General features: G+C 42.7%; 1 protein-coding gene across 4 annotated transcripts in view; it reads right to left on the bottom strand.

Annotated features, from left to right (window-relative positions):
- The window catches only part of LOC139375350 (estrogen-related receptor gamma-like), a 298381-nt gene that overhangs the window by 101150 nt on the left and 174731 nt on the right, over positions 1-22500 (bottom strand). For all 4 annotated transcript variants that reach the window (XM_071117051.1, XM_071117052.1, XM_071117048.1 and 1 more), the window contains exon 3: positions 2655-3070. In XM_071117051.1, coding sequence (XP_070973152.1) covers positions 2655-3070 — 416 coding nt within the window. The remainder of the gene's footprint in view (positions 1-2654; positions 3071-22500) is intronic.

Raw genomic sequence — 22500 nt, forward strand, 5'->3', positions numbered from 1 at the left:
CACCCTTCTACACTCAGTGTCCAGTTTATTAGAAACACCTTGTCTTTCTCTTCTCCACCCTTCAGTGTCCAGTTTATCGGACCCCCCCCCTTGCCGCCACAGAGGTGTTGGTCAATGCGACAGCAATGCGCAGTTGCAGCAGATTGGACAGCGGTACACCACTGCCACCAGCCTGTACTGTTGACACCAGGCAGGATGGGGCCATGGACTCATGCTGCTTACGCCAAATCCTGACTCTGGCATCAGCATGACTCAACAGGGACCGGGGTTCATTTGACCAGGAAATCCTGACTCTGGCATCAGCATGACTCAACAGGGACCGGGGTTCATTTGACCAGGAAATCCTGACTCTGGCATCAGCATGACTCAACAGGGACCGGGGTTCATTTGACCAGGAAATGTTTTTCCACTCCTCAATTGTCCAGTGTTGGTGATCACGTGCCCACTGGAGCCACTTCTTGTTGTTTTTAGCTAATAGGAGTGGAACCCGGTGTGTACGTCTGATGCAATAGCCCATCTGTTACAAGGACAGTTGTGCACTCTGAGATGTCATTCACATTCGACCTCTCTCATCAACGAGCTGTTTTCTCCCACAGGACAGCCGCTGACTGGATGTTTTTTGTTTGTCGTGTCATTCTCTGTAAACCCTAGACACTGTCGTGTATGAAAAGCCCAAGAGGCCGTTTCTGAGATACTGGATCCGGAGTGCCTAGCATCAATGATCATACCACGCTCAGTCACTTAGGTCACTGGTTTTGCCCATTCTAATGTTCAATCAAACAGTAACTGAATGCCTCGATACCTGTCTGCCTGCTTTATATAACAAGCCACGGCCACTTGACTCACTGTCTGTAGGAGAGATCCATTTTCGTGAATGGGATGATGTACCTAATAAACTGTCCGGTGATTGTATATTGCTCCTCCATTTCATAATTTCCCATTTCCCCTTTCCTCTCTCTCACTCTTCCCGTCACTCTTTCTCTCTCTCTCTCTCTCTTTCCCTCCCTCCCCTCTCTCTCTCTCTCTCTCTCTCTCTCTCTCTCTCTCTCTCTCTTTCTCTCTCCCTCTGCCCCCCTTTCGCTCTCTCTCTCACTCTTCCCTTCACTCTTTCCCTCCCTCCCTCCCTCCCTCGCTCAATCCCTCCCTCCCTCCCTCCCTCCCTCCCTCCCTCCCTCCCTCCCTCCCTCCCTCCCTCCCTCCCTCCCTCCCTCCCTCCCTCCCTCCCTCCCTCCAATAAGGTAGTGATAGATGCAGGATGACAGGTGGCACGACAACACCAGCTGCCAGAGCCTCCGAGTGTCGCTTCCTCCAACTACAACACAAACACACACACACACGCTGAAATTCCCACCTTCCCAATACAGCAGGTTGGGGGAGTATAGTTCCATCCTTAGCTACCCTGCCCTCTCTATGCCTGTCCCCTCAGACAGACCAGACACGTCCCTCCCATGCCCCGTTTCTCCTGTCTCCTGTGACAGAACAGACAGGTCCCTCCCCCTCTCTATGAATGCCTCCATCTCTCTCCCTCCCCCTTTCGTCTCTCTCTCTCTCTCCCTCCCTCCTTCCAGCCAGGTTGCTATAGTGGTGTCCAGCTGGAGAGGCTGTGGTGATTACCTGCAGTTTTATTGGCTAATGGCTTGAAACATACCAATATGTCTACCACTGCCCAGAGGAGGCCGGACCCATGCTAGGGCCAACACACCCACACACGCACGCACATGCATGCACACACACGCACGCACACACACACACACACATCTGTCCATTGGAGGATTGGCTTGTGTTAGGGCCAAGCACAATATTACATTCAGTGAAATGCTCTTTGATGATCCACTTCCATGTCTGTCAGCCTGTTTCAATATAAACACACATATCTATACTGCTTCATCCTCTATCTAAGATATTTATCAAATAGAAAAATGATGCTATATAAAATAAATAAAACGAGTCGAATACTAGGTATACTCAAATACCGATGCAGTGTCACTATCACTCAGATTCACACACTTCATTCAGAAATCATGTTTACTGATACCATCAGTCCCATTGATCTATAACCTTATTTTAGTAAATACCATAATCTAAGCATCTCATCAGAAGTGATTCAGTAAGGATGAGTGTAGGTATACATCCATCCATTCATCTCCTATCTTTATTAAAGCCACTGAAAGCTGTTTAACGACATAAAGCCTGAACCCTGACCCCTGACCCTAACCTCTAACCTCTAATCATAATCTCTGGCCTGTGTCTGACCATTGATTCCTCTTGGAACCCAAACAATCAGATCAGAAAAACTTTAGCACATTGTTTTATCGCTCAGTACATGTTGTAAACACTGGAAATATCCTATTGAAACTGGTTTATTAGCTATAAGTGGCAGGTAGCCCAATGGTTAGAGCGTTGGGCAGGTAACAAAAGGATGCTGGATCGAATCCCCGAGCTGACAAGGTCAAAAACTACCATTCTGCCCCCAAACAAGACAATTAACCCACTGTTCCTTGGTAAGTTGTCATTCTAACTAAGAATTTGCCTAGCTAAATAAGCAAGGAATGTGTGTTTTGCAGTATGGGGCTGGGGGCGCCTAACTGCAAAAAACAGGTCTGATCGCTAACCCCTAACCAGTAACCCTAAGCAGAGGGAACGTGAAAGCCAACCTTGGATGGTCCTCTTGAAGAAGGCCTTGCAGGCCTCGCAGGAGGCCACGCCGTAGTGGTAGCCCGAGGCGATGTCGCCACACACCAGGCACAGCCGCTTGGGCATGGAATTCAACATGTACTCGCACTTGATCTGCGAGTCCTCCCCAATGGTGCTGGAGCAGTCTTCGTAGCGCTTGGTGGCCCCAGCAGGGCCCATGGGGCCGGCCCCAGGCCCATACAGGGTGGGGGAGTCCAGGCCGTTCTGGTGGCCGTTCATGGTAGAGCTGTAGGAGCCGCTGGCGTCACTGGAGCCCCCAGGGCTGTGGTGGTTGATGCTGTCTGCCAGGGAGGCGGGGCTGGAGGGCTCTGTCTTAATGTAGGACGGGCAGCTGGACTCTAGGTGGCGCTCTTTGCTGGACATTCTGCACAGGTGCCTGGATGGAGGGAGGTAGAGGGGGAGGGAGGTAGAGATGGAGGGAGGTAGAAGAAGAGAAAGAGCGAGAGAGAGAGAGAGAGAGAAAGAGAGAGAGAGAGAGGAAGGTCGGAGGTAGGTGAGAAAGGAGAGAGGGAGGAGAGAGTGGAGAACATGTTGTCATAGGTGAGTTAATCGTAATAAATAAAAACATGTTAACATCTTACCAAATACTTTGCAAAATAGTTGTCTTTTTATAGTGACATCATACTAAATCTAACTACTGGATTATTCTCAGAAAATTTTCAAAATAAAACACCTATAATCTAAATAGAATGTGTATGAGAGAGACAGAGAGTGTGTGAATGTGTGTGTGTGTTGAGGGAGGCCTGTAGAAGCGTCTCTAGCCCACAGCCATCAGTCACTCTCTAGTCAATAGCAACTTGTTCTACATGAGAGTAATCACGAAGGAGGCACAGCGCTGCTCAATCATGCCTGAGACAGCCACTCACAGCAAACAGCAAACAACACACACACACACACGCGCGCACACACACACATGCGCACAAGAAAGACCATGCACAGATATACTAAACACACATAAAACACATATCAGAGACAACACACACACTAAGAGATGAGGAATCTGAAGGAAAGTACTTCACCCCTTCCAGTCCCCTGTTCAATAGCATCAACCTATTTAGCGGCAACACCCCCTCATCTCCTTCACCCCACCCCTTCCAGTCCCCTGTTCAGTAGCATCAACCTATTTAGCGGCAACACCCCCTCATCTCCTTCACCCCACCCCTTCAGTTCCTAAGAGTGTACTGTTAATGGCAGCTGTAATTAATGGATCTCTCTCTCTCTCTCTCTCTCTCTCTCTCTCTCTCTCTCTCTCTCTCTCTCTCTCTCTCTCTCTCTCTCTCTCTCTCTCTCTCTCTCTCTCTCTCTCTCTCTCTCTCTCTCTCTCTCTCTCTCTCTCTCTCTCTCTCTCTCGTCGGAGTGCATGCTGGGAGTGAGTCGTCAAGCAGGAGTGATTGTGAGAGCGAATGGAATTTATTTTCACTCTGTTGGGTTTTGGTATGTACATATATATATATTGATTAGTTTAGTTGTTTTAAGGGTATATTGTTTAACTATCACTAAGCACGTATAGGGGTGGTGGGATCTTTGAGGTTGGTTTTTCGCGAGGGCACAACCAGAGGGTGGGGCTGGTTGCAATGGCCACTCGCGGAAGTGTAGAGTTTGAAAAACTTAGTCGGAGGCATGGAGTAAAGATTCCTGCTGTGGCCGGGTGTTCAGTGGAAGAATGTAGCTTGGCTGTGGGTGTTATCATTGGGTATGATAGCATCAAATCAGCCTCAAGGATGAATAGCGCTGTAGTGATATTCTTAGATTCAATTGAAAAGGTGAATAAGAGAGTTGAGAGGGGTGTTGTGTTGCGGGAGACACAGACTCCGGTATTTCCGCTTATGAATCCGGCGAAGAAAGTTATACTTTCTAATGTGCCACCATTTGTTAGAGATGAAGTGTTGGAGCGAGAGTTATCTCGCCATGGTCAAATCGTATCTACAATAAAGAAGGTTATTTTTGGATGCAAATCTCAGTTGTTGAAACATGTCGTGTCTCATTGGAGACAAGTGCATATGATTTTAAAAAAGGAAGGAGATGAACTGAAATTTAGCGTTCAGTTTTAAGATTGATGGATTTGATTATGTCTTCTATGCATCTACTGAATCAATGAAATGCTTTGGCTGTGGAAGAGAGGGGCATTTGGTGCGTAGTTGTCCCGAGAATGAGCGCGCTGAGCCTGGTAGTAGCTCTAGTGCGGGTGCAACTAACGTACCACAGCGAAGGGATGAACATGCTAAGGGTGCAGGGGAAGAGAGAAGGTGGGCAGATGTGGTTGGAAAAGTAGGAGAGGAAGGCATTGTGGATACGGGGGCAATTGTGGTAGATCAGAACAAAGAGGGAGGGGAAACAGTAGGTGAGATTGCGACTGCCGTCGCTGAGGTGGTGCTGGAAAATGAAATTGGAGGTCAAGAGGAGATTGAAATAACGGAAAAGGAAGCGGATGTTTTCAAAATACCGAGGAGTAAAAGGAAGAATTTAAGGGGTGGTGAAGGGTCTAATTCTAAGAGAAAGGTAGAGATTGATAAATCAGTTGAAGATGAACAAGTTGTAGAGATGGTGGAGTTTTTTTCTGGGGAGGATAGCGAGAGTGAGTCATCTGACGTGTCACAACAATATAGTGAGATAAATGGGGTGGAAGGGAGGTATGGGATCGAGAGGATACGTCATTTTCTGAAGTTGACAAAAGGGAAGAAATATATGCAGGATTACAATGTAACTGATTTTTTCCCTGAACGTGAATTGTTTATTGAATCAGCAAAGTTTCTGATGTCAAAAATTACAGGGGGAGGTTTGAAAAGCCCTGAAATTGCTAGACTCAAGAAAGTGGTCACGAGAGTGATAAGTGATGTACATTCTAAAGAAAATGAAAGAGTTCAGTTGCAGTTTTAACTCTGTAAAGAGATGTGGTGGCTGTATCTTCCTCTGTATTTTTTTTCCATCCATGAGCAGTTTTAAGATTTCTTCTTTAAACGTAAATGGAGCAAGAGATGGTAAAAAAAGAGCCGTGGTGTATGAGTTAATTAGGGGAAAGGGAAGTGACATACATTTTCTACAAGAAACGCATAGTAATTTGGAAAATGAAGTTATGTGGCAACAGGAGTGGGGGGGGGACAGTGGTGTGTAGTCATAAAAACTCAAAAAGTGGGGGTGTGGTTATCTTGTTCTCAAAAGGGTTTTTGCCTTTGTCATATGAGGTTGAAGAGGTAGTTGAGGGGAGGTTATTAAAAGTTAGAGCAAGGTATGAAAACATCAATATGTGTCTGATAAATGTATATGCCCCAGTGGTGACAGTTGAGAGGGTATGTTTTTTAGAGACATTATCAAATACCATTGAGAAATGTAACAAAGAAGATTATTTGTTTATTGCTGGGGATTTTAACCTCTTGGATCTCTAGGGGCGCTATTTCATTTTTGGATAAAAAACGTTCCCGTTTTAAGCGCGATATTTTGTCACGAAAAGATGCTCGACTATGCATATTCTTGACCGTTTTGGAAAGAAAACACTCTGAAGTTTCAGAATCTGCAAAGATTTTGTCTGTAAGTGCCCCAGAACTCATTCTACAGGCGAAACCAAGATGATGCATCACCCAGGAATTAGCAGAATTTCTGAAGCTCTGTTTTCCATTGTCTCCTTATATGGCTGTGATTGCGCAAGGAATGAGCCTACACTTTCTGTCGTTCGCCCAAGGTCTTAGCAGCATTGTGACGTATTTGTAGGCATATCATTGGAAGATTGACCATAAGAGACTACATTTTCCAAGTGTCCGCCTGGTGTCCTGCGTCGAATTCGGTGCGCAATTGCCAGCTGCTTCCACTTTACCATTTGATTCAGGGGAGAAAGCATGTGTCCAAGAACGATGTATCAATGAAGAGATATGTGAAAAACACCTTGATGATTGATTCTAAACAACGTTTGCCATGTTTTCAGTCGATATTATGGAGTTAATTTGGAAAAAAGTTCGCGTTTTGAGGACTGAATTTTCGGTTTTTTTTTGGTAGCCAAATGTGATGTATAAAACGGAGCTATTTCTAATACACAAAGAATCTTTTTGGAAAAACTGAGCATCTGCTATCCAACTGAGAGTATCCTCATTGAAAACATCAGAAGTTCTTCAAAGGTAAATGATTTTATTTGAAGGCTTTTATGTTTTTGTTGAAATGTTGCGTGCTGGATGCTAACGCTAATGCTAACGCTAAATCCTTTGTTTGCTAGCTACTGTTACACAAATTATTGTTTTCCTATGGTTGAGAAGCATATTTTGAAAATCTGAGATGACAGTTTTGTTTACAAAAGGCTAAGCTTGCGAGATGGCATATTTATTTCATTTCATTTGCGATTTTCATGAATAGTTAACGTTGCGTTATGGTAATGAGCTTGAGTCTGTATTCCTGATACCGGATCCGGTATGGGGAGTTCCAAGAGGTTAACTGCACAGTTAGTGATTTAGATAGAAATCACCAAGAACCTCATATAGCCTCAAGGACTTTTTTAAAACGCCTCATTGTAACACATGAACTGTGTGATATTTGGCAGAGTCAACATGGAGGAACAAGGCAGTACACCTGGGCGCATGTGAGAGAGAACATCATCTCTATGGCCAGGTTAGATAGGTTTTATGTTTTTGAGCATCAATCTCAGGTCTGTAAATCAAGTGTGATAACCCCAGTGGGATTTTCTGATCATTGTTTAATAACAGAGGTGGTGTTCATTAATGATGTAAAACCCAAAAGCGCATACTGGCATTTTAATATTACTTTATTGAGTGATGCTCACTTCAGGAACTGTTTCAGTTTTTCTGGGAGAGGTGGAGGTCTCAAAAGGCCAGTTTTGTATCCCTTCAACAGTGGTGGGATATAGGGAAAATCCAGATTCAACAATTTTGTAATCAATACACGAGGAATGTCACCAAGGATATCACCAGATCAATGAAAGCCCTAGAGTTTGAAATAGTGGAACTCATGACGTTGGTTGAGACCACAGGAGATCAAGGCCATACTCAGGCCCTCAAGAGGAGAAAAGCTGCATTGGCAGACCTGCTGGGTATCAGAGCACATGGGGCATTGGTGAGAAGTAAGTTTCAGGGAATATCTGAAATGGATGCCTCATCCAAATTTTTCTTTGGTTTAGAGAAAAAGAATGGACAAAGAAAAATTATTAATTGTCTCAAATCAGCTGTTGGACAAGAGCTCACTAGCCCTAGTGAAATTAGAAAGAGGGCAGTAGAGTTCTATGCTCTACAAGTGTGAGTACAAAGAGGATAAAACAGTGACACAGCAGTTCTTTGATGGGCTCCCAAAGGTGGCTGCAGAAGCTCAGGTTGAGCTTGAGCAACCATTGTCTTTGTAGGATTTATACACTGCATTAAAAGGCATGGAAAATGGAAGGGCACCAGGCATTGATGGGCTTCCCGTTTACTTTTTTAAGTCTTTTTGGGCTATGTTGGGAGAGGATTGGTTAGAAGTAGTTAATGATAGTTTAACCGGAGGGTTACTACCAATAAGCTGCAGAAGGGCTGTCCTCACCCTACTGCCCAAAAAGGGTGACCCGAGGGAGGTGAAGAACTGGAGGCCGGTGGCTTTATTGTGCACTGATTATAAGATATTGTCAAAGGCTTTGTCCAACAGGCTGAGGGAGGTGATGGGGCAAATCATACATACGGATCAGTCCTACTGTGTTCCTGGCAGGCAGATAGGGGATAACATTTCTCTGATTCGTGATTTTTTGGACGTCTCTAGGGCTATTGGGTTGGATGCTGGTCTAATTTCAATTGATAAGGAAAAGGCATTTGATCGAGTTGAACATCAATATTTATGGCACACGTTTGAGGCGTTTGGGTTCAGCTCTGGTTTTATTGCCATGATAAAGGTGATATATGGTGACATTGAAAGTGTATTGAAAGTTAACGGTGGTTTGAGTGCTCCTTTTAAAGTGTGTAGAGGTATTAGGCAGGGATGTTCTTTGTCAGGGATGTTATATGCCATTGCTATAGAGCCACTGCTAAATAGCATTAGAAGTCGCATTGCAGGGGTGTACTTTTCAGAGGATATTCCTCCTATTCGTCTCTCAGCCTATGCTGATGATGTAGTTGTGTTAGTGAAAAATCAAGCGGAGGTGGATAGCTTGAGTCTAATGGTTGATCGTTTTAGGGGAATATCCTCTGCAAAGGTAAATTGGGAGAAGAGTTGTGCTTTACAGATTAGAGAATGGTCTGGAGGGATCATGGCTTTGTCAGGGGGGCTAGAATGGTTTAAGAGAGGTTTTAAGTATCTTGGAGTGTACCTAGGAGATGAGGGGACTATGGAAAAAATTTGGAGTGGGGTGGTTGAAATGGTGGAAGGGAGGATGAGGAGTTGGTTACTATCTCGTATGTCATATAGGGGGCGCACTATTATAGTTAACAATGTGATTGCCTCTGCACTGTGGCATCGGTTGTCAGTTTTAGAACCACCATCTGGCCTTCTGGCTAAGATACAGGCAATTATTGTGGATTTCTTTTGGGATAAATATCACTGGGTTCCACAAAGTGTTTTGTATTTGTCAAAAGAGGAGGGGGGACAAGGTCTTGTACATCTTGCTAGTAGGGCTGCTGCTTTCCGGTTTCAGTTTATTCAAAGGTTGCTTTATGGACCGGAAAATGTGGTGTGGAGAGGGGTGGCAGGTCTTATATTACAGCGGGTTGGAGGATTAGGTTTTTAAAGAAGGCTTTATTTCTGGTTGATAGTAGCCAGATTTCTAGGGAGGGAGTAACTCCGTTTTACAGAGGCCTTCTCAGAGTGTGGAGCACAATGAAGGTGTCCAGACGAACTTCAGCGGAGTCAGTGCATTGGCTGTTGGAGGAACCTCTGGTGTATGGGGCAAGACTGGATTGTACAACTGCAGCTGTTCCACATTTCTCCAAGATTCTGGTGAAGGGGAAAATCATAACCTTAAAACAGTTAATGGCCATGGCTGGGCCCGCCTTAATGGATGGAAGACGGGTGGCAGAACATTTGGGGATGAGGTCGGAAAGGATTGTCGGACAAATGCTGGGGAGCTGCAGGAAGGCTCTGTCAGCGGAAGAATGGGGTATGCTTAGTAGCCACAAGAAGAAGGTACAAGATGAAGACGTCTCATTTCCAAGACTAGGGATTACACCAAATATCCCAGAGTCAGAAAGAAAGGCGTTATTGCTGGAATTGAGAGGGTTGGAGGAGGTGGGTTTGGATGAGGTGAATGGGAAGGACTTGTATAGGGGGTGTGTCAAGGTGTTGAATAAAGATAAATTGAAAAATAGAAAAGACACTCCATGGAGGGTAAAATTGGGCATTGATGACAAGGTAAAGCCAGCATGGAGAGCACTGTACAAGCCACCGTTACAAAAGGGTACTGGTGATATGCAATGGAGGGTTTTACATGGCATCATTGCAGTTAATGCTTTTGTATCTGTTATTAACTCAGATGTTAGAGATGGATGTCCTTTTTGTAATATAAGAGAAACCATTTTTCACTGTTTTATGGAGTGTGAGAGGATAAAACCTCTATTGGAAATGCTGGAATCTTTGTTTAAAGCTGTAGGGGAGTTTTTCAATAACACTGTTTTTATTTTGGGGTTTCAATATAGTAAACAACAGAAAAGAAAATGTTAAATGTTAAATTTTATTTTGGGACAAGCTAAGATGTCAATTTTTCTGAGTAGGAAACATAAGATAGAAACGGGATATGGGCAGGATGTAAGATGTGTTTTTAAAGGATTAGTGAAAGCAAGATTAAAAGTAGATTTTGAGTTCTTTTCAGCTGTAAAAGATCTCCTATTATTTGAGGAGAAGTGGGCCTACGAAGGAGCGCTTTGTTTTGTAGAGGAGGGGAAATTATTTTTTGCTGATGAAATAAGTTGAATGTATATGTTATGTATTTATTTTTGTTTAGGAATTACATTTGTTGTTTCATTTCTGAAAAGGCAGTGTGTCATTATTTTATGTTAACACTTGAGTAAAAAATAAAGGTTTTATAAAAACTCAACAAAAAAAAACTCTCTCTCTCTCTCTCCCTCTCCCTCTCTCTCTCTCTCTCTCTCTCTCTCTCTCTGAAAGAGAAAACACAAAGTGGTGTTTTAATTAAAGAGTGATGCTACCTCAACGAGTGCTCTAAAATCCAGTCACCTTGTAAAACACCTAACTGTACTGAGACCTAGAAACCAGACATGGGATGAGGGAGAGTAGGAGAAACAGGGGAGGGACTGAGGGAAGGAAGGAGAGAGAGATGGAAGGAGAGAGAGAGAGAGAGAGAGAGAGGTGAGGAGGAGAGAAGGGTAGGGTAGGGAAAAATATTTCCCACAACGTTGACTTAAATCAGCTGTCTTCCTCAAGCTGATTAATCCTGAAAAACCTTCCTTTCTCTCTATCGCTCTCTCTCCCCCTCTCTCTCTCTCTCCCTCTCTCTGTCTCTCTCTCTGTCTCTCTCTCTCTCTCTCTCTCTCTCTCTCTCTCTCACACACATATTATCTCTGCATGTGTGGTTTCCACCGTGAAGCACGGAGGAGGAGGTGTGTTGGTGTGGGGATGCTTTGCTGGTAACACTGTCTGTGATTTATTTAGAATTCAAGGCACACTTAACCAGCATGGCTACCACAGCATTCTGCAGCGATACGCCATCCCATCTGTCTTGCAAAAACACTGAAAAACACTTTAGGAACTGTTTAGAAACATTTAGACTTCTTGGTGTCGCTTTACAACACAACCCTTAGGTTTTCCCAGAGGCAAAAACAACTCCCCTTCATAACTCTGAAACAAGAAGTTATTAACCATAAGTATTTTTAACCTCTCTAATCCCTCTCTCTCTCCTCAGGTCTACAACAGGCTGTAATATTCACAACTATGTATAAACTCAATTGTCAGATGGTGGCTTTTATTCCAAGCCCCACTTTAATCTAAAATTAGACGCAATAAAATTCCCATTAGCTGCGAGAGGGATGGGATTCTATGCTCTATATTTTAGAAGAAAGGAAAGCCATTTTGACAGAGAAGAGACCATTTGAGAGGAAATTATTGTATCTGTTTTCGGGAACGCAAGGCAGCCCCAATCCCTGGGAGGGCCATTAAGAGGAGAGTTTAAGAGTTTAAGAGCTCAGGTTTAGTTGCTGCTTATTAATGGGAACAATAACTGTCAGGGAATAAAATGACACTGAGTGAGAGAGAAGATTAAGAAATAACAGAGAGAGAGAGAGAGAGACAGAGAGAGAGAGAGAGAGAGACAGAGAGAGAGACAGACAGAGACAGAGAGAGACAGAGAGACAGAGACAGAGACAGAGACACAGAGACACAGAGACAGAGACAGAGACAGAGAGAGACAGAGACAGAGACAGAGACAGAGACAGAGACAGAGACAGAGAGAGAGAGAGAGAGAGAGAGAGAGAGAGAGAGAGAGAGAGAGAGAGAGAGAGAGAGATGAAGGTAGACCCTGCTCTATACTATAGTACGTCGTCCGTTCCTGCAGTCAAATGACATAGTGAGTGGAATGTTATTCATATTTTTCATAATTTCATAAATAAAATACATTATTAAGAAAAAAATGGTTTTGTTCTATTTCAGTCTTCTGTGATGTATGTAAAGTGTAATTTTGGGATGCAAACTAAAAATGGAATACATTTCAACTCTATATCTAACATGGTACTATGCTTTTGTTTCAAAGTAGACTTGTTTAAGTCTACCAAGAAACGCTGTGTGACCCTGATTTAGCCCACTGCAGTAAATTAAAGAACACTCAACGTGCCTGTCTCTTTATGTTGCCAAGAGTGAAGGGGCAGACATCTGTGTAATTCTTAATATTCCATATTCATGAGCACAGAGAGATTACAGTCATATAAGAAGGCAGTCATATTAGAAGGCAGTCATATTAGAAGACAGTCATATTAGAAGACAGTCATATTAGAAGACAGTCATATTAGAAGGCAGTCATATTAGAAGACAGTCATATTAGAAGACAGTCATATTAGAAGACAGTCATATTAGAAGACAGTCATATAAGAAGGCAGTAATATTAGAGGCAGTCATAATAGAAGGCAGTCATAATAGAAGGCAGTCATAATAGAAGGCAGTCATATTAGAAGGCAGTCATATTAGATGGCAGTCATATTAGATGGCAGTCATATTAGATGGCAGTCATATTAGATGGCAGTCATATTAGATGGCAGTCATATTAGAAGGCAGTCATATTAGAAGACAGTCATATTAGAAGACAGTCATATTAAATGGAAGTCATATAAGAAGGCAGTCATATTAGATGGCAGTCATATTAGATGGCAGTCATATTAGATGGCAGTCATATTAGATGGCAGTCATATTAGATGGTATTCATATAAGAAGGCAGTCATATTAAATGGAAGTCATATAAGAAGGCAGTCATATTAGATGGAAGTCATATTAGAAGGCAGTCATATTAGATGGCAGTCATATTAGATGGAAGTCATTTTTAAGGCAGTCATATTTGAAGGCAGTCATATTAGAAGGCAGTCATATCAGAAGGCAGTCATATTAGAAGACAGTCATATCAGAAGGCAGTCATTTTAGAAGGCAGTCATATTAGATGGAATTCATTTTAGAAGGCAGTCATTTTAGAAGGCAGTCATATTAGATGGAATTCATTTTAGAAGGCAGTCATTTTAGAAGGCAGTCATATTAGATGGAATTCATTTTAGAAGGCAGTCATTTTAGAAGGCAGTCATATCAAATGGGAGTCACACAGACTCAACCATGGACACTCGTAATGACAGTTGTGGCTGTTTTGCGTGATGTTTTGCTGTCTCTACCTTCTTGCCCTTTGTGCTGTTGTCTGCAGCCAATAATGTTTGTACAATGCTTTGTGCTGCTACCGTGTTGTGTTGCTACCATGTTGTTGTCATGTTGTGTTGATACCATGCTGTGTTGTCATGTGTTGCTGCCTTGCTATGTTGTTGTCTTAGGTCTCTCTTTATGCAGTGTTGTGTTGTCTCTCTTGTCGTGATGTGTGTTTTGTCCTATATTATTATTATTATTTATTTTACATTGTTAATCCCAGGCCCCATCCCCGCAGGAGGCCTTTTGCCTTTGGTAGGCTGTCATTGTGAATAAGAATTTGTTGTAAACTGACTTGCCTAGTTAAATAAATGTTAGAAAGCAGTCATATTAGACAACAGTCATATTAGAAGACAGTCATATTAGATGGCAGTCATATTAGACAACAGTCATATTAGAAGACAGTCATATTAGAAGACAGTCATATTAGAAGGCAGTCATATTAGAGAAAGTCATATTAGACAACAGTCATATTAGACAACAGTCATATTAGACAACAGTCATATTAGAGACCGTCATATTAGAAGACAGTCATATTAGACAACAGTCATATTAGACAACAGTCATATTAGAGACCGTCATATTAGAAGACAGTCATATTAGACAACAGTCATATTAGACAACAGTCATATTAGAGACCGTCATATTAGACAACAGTCATATTAGAAGGCAGTCATATTAGAAGCCAGTCATATTAGAGACAGTCATATTAGATGGCAGTCATATTAGAGACCGTCATATTAGAGACCGTCATATTAGACAACAGTCATATTAGACAACAGTCATATTAGAGACCGTCATATTAGACAACAGTCATATTAGAAGGCAGTCATATTAGAGACCGTCATATTAGAAGACAGTCATATTAGATGGCAGTCATATTGGAGACCGTCATATTAGAGACAGTCGTATTAGATGGCAGTCATATTAGAGACAGTCATATTAGATGGCAGTCATATTAGAGACCGTCATAATAGATGGCAGTCATATTAGAGACCGTCATATTAGAGACAGTCATATTAGATGGCAGTCATATTAGAGACAGTCATATTAGATGGCAGTCATATTAGAGACAGTCATATTAGAGACCGTCATATTAGACAACAGTCATATTAGAGACGGTCATATTAGAAGACAGTCATATTAGATGGCAGTCATATTAGAGACAGTCATATTAGATGGCAGTCATATTAGAGACAGTCATATTAGATGGCAGTCATATTAGAGACAGTCATATTAGATGGCAGTCATATTAGAGACAGTCATATTAGACAACAGTCATATTAGAGACAGTCATATTAGAAGACAGTCATATTAGAGACAGTCATATTAGAAGCCAGTCATATTAGAGACAGTCATATTAGATGGCAGTCATATTAGAGACCGTCATATTAGAAGACAGTCATATTAGACAACAGTCATATTAGACAACAGTCATATTAGAGACCGTCATATTAGACAACAGTCATATTAGAAGGCAGTCATATTAGAAGCCAGTCATATTAGAGACAGTCATATTAGATGGCAGTCATATTAGAGACCGTCATATTAGAGACCGTCATATTAGACAACAGTCATATTAGACAACAGTCATATTAGAGACCGTCATATTAGAAGACAGTCATATTAGATGGCAGTCATATTGGAGACCGTCATATTAGAGACAGTCGTATTAGAGACAGTCATATTAGATGGCAGTCATATTAGAGACCGTCATATTAGAGACAGTCATATTAGATGGCAGTCATATAAGAGACCGTCATATTAGAGACTGTCATATTAGAGACAGTCATATTAGATGGCAGTCATATTAGATGGCAGTCATATTAGAGACAGTCATATTAGAGACAGTCATATTAGATGGCAGTCATATTAGAGACCGTCATATTAGAGACAGTCATATTAGATGGCGGTCATATTAGAAGGCAGTCATATTAGAGACCGTCATATTAGAGACAGTCATATTAGATGGCAGTCATATTAGAAGCCCGTCATATTAGAGACAGTCATATTAGATGGCAGTCATATTAGATGGCAGTCATATTAGATGGCAGTCATATTAGAGACCGTCATATTAGAGACAGTCATATTAGATGGCAGTCATATTAGATGGCAGTCATGTAAAAAGACAGTCATTTTAGAAGCCAGTCATATTAGAGACAGTCATATTAGAGACAGTCATATTAGAAGCCAGTCATATTAGAGACAGTCATATTAGAGACAGTCACATGAGAGACAGTCATATTAAAGACCAGTCATATTAGAGACAGTCATATTAGAGACAGTCATATTAAAGACCAGTCATACTAGAGACAGTCATATTAGAGACAGTCATATTAGAAGCCAGTCATATTAGAGACAGTCATATTAGAGACAGTCACATGAGAGACAGTCATATTAAAGACCAGTCATACTAGAGACAGTCATATTAAAGACCAGTCATATTAGAAGACAGTCACATTAGAGACAGTCATATTAAAGACCAGTCATATTAAAGACCAGTCATATTAGAGAAAGTCATATTAGAAGGCAATCATATTAGATGGCAGTCATATTAGAAGGCAGTCATATTAGAAGGAAATCATATTAGTGGCAGTCATATTAAAGACAGTCATATTAGAAGGAAATCATATTAGTGGCAGTCATATTAAAGACAGTCATATTAGAAGGAAATCATATTAGTGGCAGTCATATTAGAGACAGTCATATTAAAGACAGTCATATTAGAAGGAAATCATATTAGTGGCAGTCATATTAGAGACAGTCATATTAAAGACAGTCATATTAGAAGGAAATCATATTAGTGGCAGTCATATTAGAGACAGTCATATTAGAGACAATCATATTAGATGGCAGTCATATTAGAAGCCCGTCATATTAGAGACAGTCATATTAGAAGGAAATCATATTAGTGGCAGTCATATTAGAGACATTATCATTAAACAAATTGATCTGAGGCAAATGTATCAGCAGCACATGCTCAAGTCTGTTTTTATCTGGCTGCCAGGTATTGTGTGTGCGTGTGTGTGTGCATGCGTGCCGTGTGTGTGCGTGTGCGCGCAAGGTGCTGTTGGATGGACACATTAATCACAGCGTTGGAGACAAATTAACGACTTGCTCTCCGTGACAATGATGTTTTGACGAAAGAGAGGAGAGAAACAGAGCGAGAGAAAGGAGAGTGAACAAGAGAGATAAAAGGGACATTGAAATAGAGAGATAAAGAAACTATCAGGAAGCTAAGCAAACAACAAATAAATACTGATAAAAAAGATATATTTTATATGAATGACAGGTTGAAATATTATTTTATTTTTTTCTCTTTCTTTGGCATGGTGAAACCTCCCTCTGTGTTCAGCTCAGTTCAAAGCCAGAAGGCCCCTGTGTTAAAATCAACGACAAACAGATATTTAATCATCAGCAGATCAAAACACTTTCAGATCTCCGTGCAACAACAAAGGCCTAACCAGCCCCCTGATGCTCAGCCTGACGCGTCTCAGTTTAACACACGTCAGATATAAAGCACAAACAATCTCCATCAATAGACAAAAAGACGCCGTTTCTCACTTCGACATCATATATTCAACACCTTGGTCTACCTGCCTTTTACTAAAGGTTACCCCTCCGAGGGGTACACAAAACAAACAGATTACCCTCTTTCATACCCTCCTTTTTTCCTCTGCTCTCTCTGTCATTTTCTCTTCATCTCTGTCTTTTTTCTGGGCTTGCTGAAGCGAGGCGTGGTGAAATCAACAGGAGACCAGTAGTGGTGTGTGTGTGTGTGTGTGGTGATGTTGGTGGACCACTCTGCCATGACAAGGTGTCATTAGGAAAGGACCACTGATTCACTGTTCTGACAGCTGCTAGGACAAACATGCAATCATCGTATAAGAGGGAGTCACCGAGGGGGGCCACAATACACCTACCACTCTCTACCGCTCTGTTTACATGTCTCTCCTCTACTTGTTTCTTTCTCTATAATTTCCCCCACTGTTTCCGTTTTTCCTCTCTCCTTTTGTCTTAATCTTAGAAATAATTTCATCAGTGTCATGCATTGTGTCTCCTTTCCACACAGATAAGGAAAGTCCAATAAGTCCAATAAGCAAAAATATCTATCTAGATAGGGCCAACGCTGGGAAATAAAGACAGGCAATGCATTTACATTTTTATAGTTACATGAATAGGATGATGTCATCACAATACTCAATTACTTTTTTTCTCCTTTCCGCTACCATCCTGATTCTGCTGTTTCTTTAGCTGCATTGAACCACAGTCAGTTTGTTAGCTCTGAACATCAATCGAAGGGAGAAGTTTGCTCTTCTGAAGAATTTTGGGTAAGAAACACTGGCTTCCTGTTCTGGTGAATTATGTGTAAATGGCCTCTGGTTCCTTGCTGGGCTTGGTGTGTTTGTGTGTGTGTGTGTTTGTGTACGTGTATGTGTGCCTGTGTGGGTGTGCGCATGTGTGTTTGTATACTGGTGGGTGGATGATTACAGTTGTTTCTGTCGGAGGAGGATTAATACATAATAAAAGGAGAGCCAGCGGATGTAAATCGTCTCCCGGCGAGGCAGGAAGATCAATTGTTATAACATTACAGGCTGGGAAAGTAGTCATTCACTCTATCGGCTGCAGAATAAACCCACTGATTACATGCAATCAATGTGATAATGGCAAAAACACATTTGGCCAATGGGCCGCACGGCCGTAAAGCCGTCTCTTCGAGGCTCACGCTACACTAGACAAGCTAACAGAGGGGACCGGAATAAATGCGACATATACTGTTAAAGCGCTAGGCAGGACAGGCTAGCAGAGGGGACGGTAATGATTGTGACACACGTCGGAGGCCTGTGGTTCCTAACCTGTCTTAGATCAAACAAGGATTACCACCAGGGTACATCTCCAGCTGTGGCCATTTATATAACACTATTGATTTACCATTATGTTATTTATATAAACGCATTCTGTCCCTTCCTAGCTATTTCCCTTCCACTACATCCAGAAATTGTATTTGATTTCTAACCAAAAACACTCCAGGAATCATTGTTAATTCTGAAAATACATAATATGAAATTATTATGATTTATCTGTAACAAATATCAATAAATATATCAAATATTTTGGTATCATATTCCTATAATTAATATACCTACCTCGGAAAAATTGTGTCATTCCACTACAACACAAATGTCAATGTGAATGATAGATGTGGTGTAGTTATTTCTGCTGAGGTGATGTTGTTGAACAGGTGGGTGTGTAATGGGACCAGATATGAAAGAAGCATGGTCTTGTTCACTGAAGACAGGCCTGTCAAGGTGGGCCGATCCTCAAAATATATGGCTCTGTCTGTGTGTGTATGTGGGTATGTGTGTGCATGTGTAGCTATGTGTGTGTGTGTGTGTGTGTGTGTTACTAGAGAACAGAGCTGTAAGAGCAGCCCTTAACCACTCAACACAACACCATACAAGACAATAGGAAACTCAACAATGAAAAATAAAGGACAAAAGAATGATCACTATTCTTTCAGTTCTGTCAATATAGAAAACAACATTTTCCTTTATTGAAACACTCAATGAAAAGTGTGCACTGCTTGCTTTGCTTGTAGCCGTGGTCTGGTGTGTGAGTGGATAAGCAGTGTTATCTGGGAGCATTAGGGGTGCAGAGACCCCTCAAAACATTCACTGACACGAACACACACCCTGGCTGACACACACACCCTCTCTGACACGCACACCCTCGCTGACACGCACACTGTGGCTGACACACACACACCCGGGCTGACATACACTGTCGTGCCGGGATGGATTCAGGGTAAATAAACTTGGCTGTTTTTCAATAAGCAGCAATACTCCAAAACTACATGACTCCGCTGTCAGAGCGAAGCGCTCATCTGTTTAACACACACACACACACACACACACACACACACACACGCTCAAATAAGTTTGAACCAGACGTGGGATCAAATGAAATTGCTGAAAAAACTTGTCCGGATTAGAAAACACATCTTATTAAACAAATGATAAAAGAGGATTTTACTCTCAGAAATATGACAGGGTTATGAGATGTGAAATGGGAGGAAAGGATGGAGGGAGAGGGAGAGAGGGGTAGAGAAGAGAGTGGTAGAAAAGAGAGGAGGGAGGGAAAGGTGAGTGTGCAGGCAATAAGATGGCGTTAGTTGTGTCTGTCGTTGGGTCGGTGGGGTGATGGGGCGGCGGGGAGTTGGGGCGGTGGGGCGGAGAGCGGTGGGGTGATGGGGCGGCCGGGTGATGGGGCGTTGGGGCGTTGGGGCGGTGGGGTGATGGGGCGGCGGGGTGATGGGGCGGCGGGGCGGCGGGGCGGCGGGGTGATGGGGCGGCGGGGTGATGGGGCGGCGGGGCGGTGGGGCGGCGGGGTGATGGGGCGTAGGGGCGTTGGGGCGGTGGGGCGGCGGGGTGATGGGGCGGCGGGGTGATGGGGCGGCGGGGCGTTGGGGCGGTGGGGTGATGGGGCGGCGGGGCGGTGGGGTGATGGGGCGGCGGGACGGAGGGCGGTGGGGTGATGGGGCGGCGGGGCGGAGGGCGGTGGGGTGATGGGGCGGTGGGGTGATGGGGCGGTGGGGTGATGGGGCGGCGGGGTGGTGGGGTGATGGGGCGGCGGGGTGATGGGGCGGCGGGGCGGTTGTTGTTTGGGGTGAGAAGCAGAGCAGAGCGGGCCCAGGCCGGCAGCCTCTTTAACCAGATCAGATTGGGGAAATTGGCTGTCAGGACAGGATTGTCGTGATTTATACCCGTCTATCAAGAAGAGAGGAAACGGTGCAAGCTGCTCCCGCTAGCCCCCGTCTCCCTCCCTCCTCCTTCCCCTCCCCCTTCCCCTCGCTACGCTTGCAAAGCATCTTACACCCTTAACGCCACCATCTGCTACCAAATCTAATTCACATTCCACCATAATCAGGTTTACCCTGTAATGCCCACTCTGCCTCTCTCTCGCTGTCTGTCTGTCTGTCTGTCTGTCTGTCTGTCTGTCTGTCTGTCTGTCTGTCTGTCTCCCTTTCTACCTTTACTCTATCCCTTCCAAGTCCTACCTCTCTCACTTTCTCCTTCTCTCTCTTTCATTTTATCTGTCTTCATAAATGCATGTCTTTTACACGGTCCGTGGTATGTGTGTTTATGTGAACGTGACTGTCCGTAACTATATATTTGTCATTGTTATACTAAATACATTTATCCCACACAGCAGAGTATAGATGCGGTAAAGAGGTCAATGGAACTCGACTCAAACAATGGAACTGCAATGGAAACACATGGTGGAAAGATCCCTATAGATGGAGTAAAGGAGTCAATGGAAACACATGGTGGAAAGATCCCTATAGATGGAGTAAAGGAGTCAATGGAAACATGTAGGGGAAAGATCCCTATAGATGGAGTAAAGGAGTCAATGGAAACACGTGGTGGAAAGATCCCTATAGATGGAGTAAAGGAGTCAATGGAAACACATGGTGGAAAGATCCCTATAGATGGAGTAAAGGAGTCAATGGAAACACATGGTGGAAAGATCCCTATAGATGGAGTAAAGGAGTCAATGGAAACACATGGTGGAAAGATCCCCATAGATGGAGTAAAGGAGTCAATGGAAACACATGGTGGAAAGATCCCTATAGATGGAGTAAAGGAGTCAATGGAAACATGTAGGGGAAAGATCCCCATAGATGGAGTAAAGGAGTCAATGGAAACACATGGTGGAAAGATCCCTATAGATGGAGTAAAGGAGTCAATGGAAACATGTAGGGGAAAGATCCCTATAGATGGAGTAAAGGAGTCAATGGAAACATGTAGGGGAAAGATCCCTATAGATGGAGTAAAGGAGTCAATGGAAACATGTAGGGGAAAGATCCCCATAGATGGAGTAAAGGAGTCAATGGAACGCAGACTTTCCATTGACCAGATTTGGAGCACATTCAACAAATTTGATATAACAAAGTGGACACGCTTCAAATCCGTCATGATTTGTGTATATTATTATTATCATTGTAACAGGCCCATAATGTGGTTACTTAATAAATCTTCTTAAGGATTAGCCCTTTTTCAGTTTTCGCCTAAAATGACATACCCAAATCTAACTGCCTGTAGCTCAGGCCCTGAAGCAAGGATATGCATATTCTTGGGACCATTTGAAAGGAAACACTTTGACGTTTGTGGAAATGTGAAAGGAATGTAGTAGAATATAACACATTAGATCTGGTAAAAGATAATACAAAGAAATAAACAACAGTTATTTTATATTTTTTGGTACCATCATTTTTGAAATGCAAAAGAAAGGCCATACTGTATTATTACAGCCCAGGTACAATTTAGATTTTGGCCACTATATGGCATCATTGTATGTGCAAAGTTTTAGACTGATCCATTGAACCATTGCATTTCTGTTCAAAATGTTGTATCAAGACTGCCCAAATGTACCTAATTTGTTTATGAATAACTTTTCATGTTCAAACAATAGCATGGTATTCTTTCACTGTAATAGCTACTGTAAATTGGACAGTGCAGTTAGCTTAACAACAATTTAAGCTTTCTGCCAATATCAGACATGTCAATGTCCTGGGAAATTTTCGTGTTACTTACAACCTCATGCTAATTGCATTAGCCTACGTTAGCTCAACCGTCCTGTGGAAGGGACACCGATCCTGAAGAGGTATATCCGAATTGGATATATTTAGCTGTTTTCGCTGCATAACATGTAGAAGTTGTCCCTTTTCTGGTTTAGAAGAAGTGACTGCTAAATGCTAACTTTCGTTTGTATAAGCTGGTTAGCATAGCTAGCATACAGAAATCGTTGATGGTAGTCAAAGTAATTTTTAGCTGTAATGCAGTTGATTGGTAACAATGACACAAACATGCTTTCGGGTTGACATCCATACAAGCACGTTTACCTCAACGTGGTGTGAAATACACTTTCTAGGGAGTTTTTCCTAGCCACCGTGCTTCTACACCTGCATTGCTTGCTGTTTGGGGTTTAGGCCAGGTTTCTGTACAGCAC

The sequence above is a fragment of the Oncorhynchus clarkii genome, chromosome 19 (genome assembly GCF_045791955.1).
Source record: "Oncorhynchus clarkii lewisi isolate Uvic-CL-2024 chromosome 19, UVic_Ocla_1.0, whole genome shotgun sequence".
NCBI lineage: Eukaryota > Metazoa > Chordata > Actinopteri > Salmoniformes > Salmonidae > Oncorhynchus > Oncorhynchus clarkii.